Raw genomic sequence first — 8746 nt, 5'->3', positions numbered from 1 at the left:
TCAGTGGGTTTATTTATCATTCTAACCCTGTGGAGTGTGGTTAGCTGTCAATTACTTGAGCATACATAAGCTGCACCTGACAACAGTGTTTCTAAAGTGTTCCTCATTTGTGAGGTCACTTCCATAGGACAGATTATGAGAAGTATGATTCAGGTTCAGAGAATACAGGCGATTTAAAGACTGCTAACCACATCCAGTGTTTTGTCAGGACACTGTAAGTCTATGGTGAATATTTGATAAACAGACCGAACACTGGAAGGCTCATCCTCACTTTTACCAATCCTGCCCCTCCAGGCCTTCCAGTTCCGTAGGTTTCACCTGCGGTGTGGCTTCCTTGGCTCATACTGCTTAAGACCCAGTGGCATTATTACACATGTCACATTCATACGGTCAGAACAATTGTGGCACTCCATCACAGCACTCTGCTCAGTGACAGGCGCGGAGACCCCTCATGTCAGAGAGATAGCTGTCATGTGAAGAGGAAACAGCTAAGCATGAATCCTGAGCGATGCCAATTCCCGGTTACCCATGTGCAGAGACAACTTCCTCATAAGCGCCCCAAAGTAGCAACTGAATACATTCTTGTGTAGTACCCACAGGCTAGCCTAGGTTGTACAGTTCAAATGACATCATTGTACATAAAGTTTCTTGCTTAGGCATATCCATTTCTATGTTCCCACTGTCCTGGGCTGCCCATAAAAGGAGGAAAGACAGTGCAGATCCCACAAGGAGGCAGCAGTTGTGAAATCCACAGCCCGTCTCAGTTCTGCTCACACTCCTTTGCCTGCCCAGCACCATGAAGGTCCTTGGGGTTACCGTCCTGCTCCTCCTCTGCACCGCGGCTGTCTCTGAACGCTCGTTCTCACGTGAGTGTGTTGTCCACTCTCCTTTGTGTTTCTTTTTAATTTTCCATTGATTTGAGGGTGGTGGAGAGAGAAAGACAGAGAAAGAAAGAAAGGGGGGAGGGAGGGAGAAAGGGAAGCATCAACTTGTTATTCGCTTAGTTGATCTCTAGTGTGTCCTCATGGAGAGTTTCTCAACGTACCCTGAACTTGGATGGAACCTGCCACCTCGGTGCCCCAGGATGACATCTATCTACTGAGCAATCTGGTCAGGGACTTTATCCACTTTCCTTTAACAGCTATTACTCCCCACACTCTGGCCAGAGGCAGGACAATTGCTCAAGCCTAAGAACCCCATGTGAAGTTCGAGAGCCTAAAACGACATTTTAAAATAACACTGTTGTTTCTGCAAAAGAGTTCAAAATGTGTCTGTTGATCTGGGCCGCAGGATGGCAGTGAGGACAGGTTTTATACTTTTTGGATGAGGTTATTATGGCTTTATTTATTGGGTTATTAGGATGAGGTAAACTCTGTGTCTATTTAAATCCTATTGCTGCGGCAAGTTTTAGAATCTCCTTCACTATTTCAGAATGTGTAAGATCCTCCCTACTCTCACTCAGCTATCTTATGATTTAATGGATTACAAAAAAAATTTTCCGAAAGAGATTTAGGAGAAGAGAATAGACTGTCTGGAGTTTGGTTCTCTGTAGAGTAAGACACAGAGTAACATGAAGAGACAAAACCCGTGACCAGACTAGAGAAACAAACAAAAGAGCCAAATTATTTCCAGTTTTCTTTCCCCCGACCCTCATTGCTGAGCGACACTGTCTCTTGTACGTCTTCCCGATGCTGTTGGACTTGTCTGTGCTCCTGAGCAATCCTGGTGTCCTTTTTCCCTACAGCCAGGACTCATCCTGCATCCAAATGCTGCGACTCCTACTACACCAGCCCGAACATCCTCAGTAAAGTGATTGACTATTATGAGACCAGTGGCGACTGCCGCTACCCTGGTGTTGTGTAAGTGTCAGTCCCCTTGCCCATCTCTGATGAGACACAGGACACAGGAATCTGAGTGGGGAGACTTCACAAGAGCACCACCTGGTGGATAAGGAGCCATTCTGAGAAAGCCCAGCTTCCGGTCCTTTTGTGCACGCAGGACAAAGAACAGACCACTGGGGCTGGTTTCTAATGTGAAATGGGGCCAGGAGGGAGCTGGAGAAGGTGTGAACAGGAGTACAGGGGAGAAAGAGGGAAAGAAACAGCAGAAGGGAGGTGGCCTTCGGTTATCTCCATAAATAGTGCACAGAAGGACTGAAAGTGTGTGAGGTTTGGGGAATGACTCCTTGATACAGAGGACTAGCCCTGAGCTGCCCACAGGGCTGAAGGTGAAGGGGCCATAGGTGGTCAAGTATGTCCTTACTCATCCTCTATATCAGTGATCCCCAACCCCCAGGCCGCAGACCGGTACCGGTCCGTGGGCCATTTGGTACCAGTCCGCAGAGAAAGAATAAATAACTTACATTATTTCCATTTTATTTATATTTAAGTCTGAACGATGTTTTATTTTTTTTAAAATGACCAGATTCCCTGTTACATCCGTCTAAGACTCACTCTTGATGCTTGTCTCGGTTACATGATACATTTATCCTTCCCACCCTAAAGGCCGGTCTGTGAGAATATTTTCTGACATTAAACTGGTCCGTGGCCCAAAAAAGGTTGGGGACCACTGCTCTATATAATACTTCTATCCTTTCTACAGCTTTCTCACCAAACAGGACCGGGAAGTCTGTGTCAATCCTCACGAGACCTGGGTTCAGGAGTACATCAATAGCCAGGAGAGGAACAGTGATTTTTCTGGTGGGCAGTAGGGACACAAACAAGAATAATGTCCCTGCAACCCCAGAAGTTTCCTATCCTGAGTCCTTCTCCATTCCACTAACCACATCATAAAAATCTCCTTTATTTATTAAGGCATTTAAATATTGGAAATCATTTTATTCATTTGATGCTCTCTCTGAGAAATCATATCATCCCCTCTCATCACGTCAGAGTGATGGTGAATGACTGTGCTCCTCTCTCTGGAGAGACATTGGACCAAACCTATCAGCACACACTTGCTGAGTCTGTCTAAGCCCTGTACTCTGTTCAGATTGCCAGAGCAATAAAGATTATTTTTGTTTACTTAAGTAAAATTTGGACTTCTGGTTATTCTTTTGTTCTTTTGTGCTTTGTTGTTTTTCCTGATAACTCAGCTTCAGTGGTTGGAAGGAACGAGATGGAATGACTAGGGGCATCCAAGTAAGACAGGAGGACGAGAGGAAGGGAGTGAGTGTTGTTCCAAGGACCCCAGTCTTTATGCTGGTGAAGCTTTGCCCTTAGGCTGAAAAAGAAGCAAAGTATTAAAAACAAATGCGGATTTATTTGCACCAGGGAAATTCACTACTTAAATAAACACCAAAGCAAGGCACCTATCATGCATATTTATACATTTGCATAAATTCAACTCTCTTAACAATGAAGACTAACAGTTTGTGAGGATTTAATATGAACCACAGCCTGTATGTACTAAGAGATTTACATGCATTGTCTACTCTTCCAAACATCATTTGTGTTGTATATACTGTGATTATCCCCCTTTGATCTTCAGGGAAACAGAGTTTCAGTGAGCTTAGGAAACATGCCCCAGGTCACACAGCTAGTAATGTTGGTGTCACAACTACAACCCAGAGCAAGTCCCACAGTCTTTTTTTTTTTTTTTTTTTATATAAAAATATATTGTTTTGTTTTTTTTTTCATATTTGGAAAATTTTATTGTTTTTTTTATATATAAATAAATTTTTATTTTAATGGGGTGACATCAATAAATCAGGGTACATACATTCAAAGAAAACATTTCCAGGTTATCTTGTCATTTAGTTATGTTGCATACCCATCACCCAAAGAGAGATCGTCCTCTGCCACCCTCCATCTAGTTCTCTCTGTACCCCTCCCCCTCCCCTCCCCCTCTCCCTCCTTCCCTCCCCCCACCCCCCTTAGCCACCACACTCCTGTTCATGCCTCTCAGTCTCGCTTTTATGTCCCACTAATGTATGGAATCCTGCAGTTCCTGTTTTTTTCTGATTCGCTTATTTCACTCCGCACAATGCTACCAAGACTCCACCATTCCGCTATAAGTGATCCAATGTCACCATTTCTCCTAGCTGAATAATATACCATGGTGTATGTGTGCCCCATCTTCTTCATCTAGTCCTCTATTTTTTTTACAGTGATTAAATGCCTTTAAGCAAACTCTTGGCCAATACAGCAAGAATCCATAAATGAGTAGTGTCCTTAACATGTTCCCCAAGTCCAAGTTGGCCCCCTCACCATGCCAAATCCCTGAAAAATGCAACCCAACCACAGTTCAGTCTGTTAGGAGCTGTCACAGGGAGCAGGAGTCCAGGAAAGTTCCCCACAGGAAAAGTCCGTATGGCACTGGAATTGTTGTCACCATTCTATACTTTGCAGCTCATGTCCAAGTCCCAATGACCGCTGCTTCTAGCTGGTAATGATTCAGGTAGACTGGAAAAAGCCATTTGCAGCATGCGTGGATATGGAGCTTCTGTTCTCCTCTGCCTGGAGAGTTGAGACCAGGTTGCTTTTCCCTGGAGCTCTGTGACTGTGGCCTGGTAAAGAGAACCTTGGGATACACTAAGCTGGGTGGCAAAGGTAAATTCATAATACAAGTTGGCAAAAGGAGGAAAGAGAGCTCTAAATTAAGAGTAGGTCCCAGCCTGAAATATGAGTGGGGCATTGAGGTAGGAGGAATAAAGGAATCACTATATATTAAGCAAAGCAGCAGAAAATAGGACTATCAACACCCACAACAGAGATCTTTGAGGGAAGAATAAAGAACCTGACTATTCAGGCAAAACATAGTTAAGTGGCCCTTGTGCAAATGAGATCAGTTTACCTGCTTCTTGGAAGAAATACCCTAGGCTCGTCCACAGTGTCGTAGATGGGGTCGACGGCCCTGGGCACCTTCAGCCTTCAGTGGCAAACCCCAGCATTCTGGGCAAGGTTAGGTCATAGGTGGCTGGAGCAGGCCTGGAAGAGACTGAACCCTCCCTTAGAGGAGCGAGGGGGAAGCCCACCTTCCAGTGTCCCTGTTTCCTCACAGCAGAGGTGTGTAAGCCTGGAAGGCTTTAGCTCAATGACCTTCCTTTCCACTATTGAAGCATAGTCCCACAGTCTTAATGAACCGCTAGGAAATAGCCTCTCAATGTGCCCCTGCTCCACCTGAAACAGATTTACCAGGAATGCAGAATTCTTGATAAGGGAAAACCTACTAAGGCAAGAGTAGAGTATGGAATCATTGGTTTAAGATCCCAGAGGGGACAGATCCATAGATATGAGTCTGGCCCTGGAGGCCTCTTTAGGACTGAGGCTGTTTGCAATTTCGAGGACTTGGCTGAGAAGGTGAGCTGAACCTTTCGCAGTCCTGATGGGCCGGAAGGAAATGGGAAATCCAGGGTGGCCCAAAAAAGGGGGCCTCAACAAATCATCCTCTATTCAGGCTGATGCTTTAGGAGAAAAGGTGAATTAGAAGTGAACCAGCCCTTGAAGAGACCTTCAAACACCTGCATGGTCTAGAAAATATCAAACTCTGTGATGTGTTCTTATCATGATCCCAGATGCTAATGAAACAAATGCTGACAAAAGAAGCTTGAACTTTTTGGACTGGAACTGAAAACTATAATGAGTATATTCACAGATTTGTGAAAGTCAACAATAAATCCCAGAATTGTAAAATGTAAATACTGAAATAAAAATTCACAGTATATCCAACATAACTGAATAAATGTTACTAAAGTCCAGTCCTATCAGGCCCTGGCCAATGGCTAAGAGGTAGATCATTGGCCTGGAGCATGAAAGTCCCAGGTTCAATTCTCAGCCAAGGCACACAGGAAAAGCGACCCTCTGCTTCTTCGCTCCTCTTCCTTCTCTCTCTCTCTCTCTTCACCTCTGGTAGCCATGGCTCAAAAGGTTCAAGCATGTTGGCCCCGGGTACTGAGGTTGGCTCCATGGCCTCACCTCAAGGCACTAAAATAGCTCGGTTTCCAAGCAATGGTGCAGTGGCCCCAGATTGGCAGAGCATTGCCCTGTAGAAAGCTTGCCAGGTGAATCCTGGTCAGAGCCTATGTGGGAATCTGTCTGTCTGCTTCCCTGCCTCTCATTTAATAAAAATAAGAATAATAAATTAAATTGAAAATTAAAAATAAAAGTTAAATCCTATCAAAATGAAGCAAAGGGAAACAGAAGAATAGAAAATAGGAAAGAGAAAATAAGAGAACATGGAGGATAGAGTAGGGTATCCGTCATGTAGTTCATTACACCCAAATCAGAGGAGAGGATTCGACAGCAGATGTAGCTGAAGAGATAGATAATGGCTACAATTTTTACAAAACTGATGAAAAATAAGATTTTGAAGATTCAAGGAAAAAGCCTCATGCCCATTGCTATCAATGGGCTGAGTTCTGTGTCAGTCACTACTGTTATCAGCCCTAGTCCATAGAGGAGAGACTACTGAACATTTTACAGGTGCTGGGGCCCCACTTACCATGAATCCTGATGGCTTTGGGGGACAGTGTGTTCTCTGGGCCTCCCCAGGGAACATCGTCTGGGCGTCTCCCAGCTTCACACAGTATATTCACTCCAACATGCACACTTCCATGAACCTTTTCATCCCTTCCTCCTTCACGTGTCATGGCAATTCAGGTCTTTGAACTTCCTTCAGCATGAACCGTTGCTTTCTCTGGCATTATCTGCTTTCCTGATGACAAATTCTCACTGACCCCTGGATCCTTGTCAGGAGGTTCTAGCCTTCGTCCAAAAGAAATACCCCCAAGTCAATGAGCTCCCTTTTAACCAGTCTTAAATTCTGGTTTCATTGATTCAGCACCCTCAAAATCTAAACGCAAGATACACCCCTAGTTCAAGCTAGTAAAGGCTAAATGTGGCTATTCCTTTGGATGTCGTCCCTTTACTCCCACACAAAAAAATCTTCATACCTTGCTGGCTTCATAAGCAAATTCTACCAAACAGTTTTGGAGGAAATAAATAGGAAGAATAGTCTTTTTAACCAATAATGCTGGAGCCATTGAACATCTTAAACAAATAGACAAAAAAAAAAAAAAAAAGAACCCTGACTTTAACGTTACACCTTACACAAAAATTAACTCAAAATGGACCAGGAATTTCAATGTAAAACATAAAACTATAAAGTTTTTAGAAAAACATCTGGAACCTGACTGTGGCGGTGTAATGGATAGAGCATTGACCTGGAATGCTGAGGTCGCAGGTTCAAACCACTGCATGTACTAGAAGCAATCAATGAACAAATAAAATGAAACAACTAGGAGTTGATGATTCTCACTCTCTTGCTTCTCTCTTTCCCTTTCTCTCTTTTTTTCTCTTTTGCTGAAAACAATAAATAAATATTTTTTAAAATTAGAGAAAATCTTTAGGACCTCGAGTGCTCAGATTTAACACCCAAAGCATAATACATGTAAGAAAATATTGATAAAATGGATTTAATACAAATTTAAAAGCTTAGTTCTTCAAAATATCCTGTCTAGAAAAGACATGCTACCAAGAGGGAGAAAATATCTGTGAACCATATATTTAAAAGAGGACCTATGCTTGGAAATATTTATATAAAGAACTCCAAAACTCAGCAGTGAAAGCAACAATCCAATTCAAAAAAAGCAAAAGTTTTGAGCAGACATTTAACTGAAGAGAATATACAGTAGGAAAACAAGTAATGGTGTTATGACTGTGTGTTTCTTTTTAATCCTTATTTTTCAGCTATAGACTGAAATACTGCCCTAGGCAGAATAATTCCCCCACCATCCCTGACAAAGAGGTCCATGCACTAGTTCCTGTAACCTGTGAATATGTTATGTTGCAAGCAAAAAGAAATCAAGACTGCCAGTCATCTGACTTTGAGATGGAGAGATTATCCTGGATTATCAGAGTGGGTCCAATATAATTACAAGGTCAGTGCAGCCAAGGAATGTGGGCAGCCTCTAGAAGCCAAAAAAGGACCGGAACATGGATTCTGCCTAAGAGCCTCCAAAATGATACATCTCTGCAGACACTATGGTACTGACCCAGTGAGACACATCTAAGCCTCTGGCCTCCAGAAGAAAAGGAGAATAAATTTATATTGTTTTAAGACACTAAATTTGTGGTGGTTTGTTACAGCAGCAACAAGAAACTAATACAGACATTTGCAGATAAAATGATTCTATATTGACTTTAAAACATGGCCACAGCCCCTGGCTGGTGGCTCAGTGGATAGAGCGTCGGCCCAGCATATGGATGTCTCGGATTCAATTCCATGTCAGGGCACACAGAAGTGACCATTTGCTTCTCCCCTTCCCTCTCCTCCTTTGTTCCTCTTCCCCTCTGGCAGCCAGTGGCTCCATTGGTTTGAGAATGGCCCTAGGCACTGAGGATAGCTCCCTCAGCCTATGATGGTTTCAGGTACTAAAATAGCTCAAGTGTTGGCCCTTGATGAGGTTGTCAGTTGGATCCCGGTTGAGACACACGTGGGAGTCTGCCTCACTATCTCCTCTCCTCTCACAAAAACAAACAAACAAAAAAAGAAACAAAAAAATATGGTCACAATTTCCTTAACATGCTTCTAATGGAGAGGTAGAACTTTGGTCCACTGTCCTTGAATCTAGACAGGCTTGTGGCTGCTTTCATTGATAGTTACGGTGGAAGGGATGTGACTTCCGTGTTTAGGTCACAAAAGGTTATGCAGCTTCCACCTTGTTCACTAGGAACACTCACCATTGAGCCCAAGACGGCCATCCTGATGGCCCACACATACCCCACTCCAGGTGACATCAACTGAG

The 8746-nt window shown here is 43.4% G+C and overlaps 1 protein-coding gene across 1 annotated transcript; it reads left to right on the top strand.

Moving 5' to 3' along the window:
* Positions 1-742: 742 nt before the first annotated feature.
* Positions 743-2991, top strand: LOC136326857 (C-C motif chemokine 5-like). The gene is made up of 3 exons (XM_066263383.1): positions 743-866; positions 1745-1859; positions 2602-2991. The coding sequence occupies exons 1-3, from the start codon at positions 797-799 to the stop codon at positions 2708-2710; spliced, it is 294 nt and encodes a 97-aa protein (XP_066119480.1). The 5' UTR covers positions 743-796; the 3' UTR covers positions 2711-2991.
* Positions 2992-8746: the final 5755 nt, after the last annotated feature.

Source organism: Saccopteryx bilineata, chromosome 2 (genome assembly GCF_036850765.1).
Source record: "Saccopteryx bilineata isolate mSacBil1 chromosome 2, mSacBil1_pri_phased_curated, whole genome shotgun sequence".
Taxonomy (NCBI): Eukaryota; Metazoa; Chordata; class Mammalia; order Chiroptera; family Emballonuridae; genus Saccopteryx; species Saccopteryx bilineata.
The sequence above is the reverse complement of the archived record's forward strand: the minus strand, read 5'-3'. Positions and strand labels throughout refer to the sequence as shown.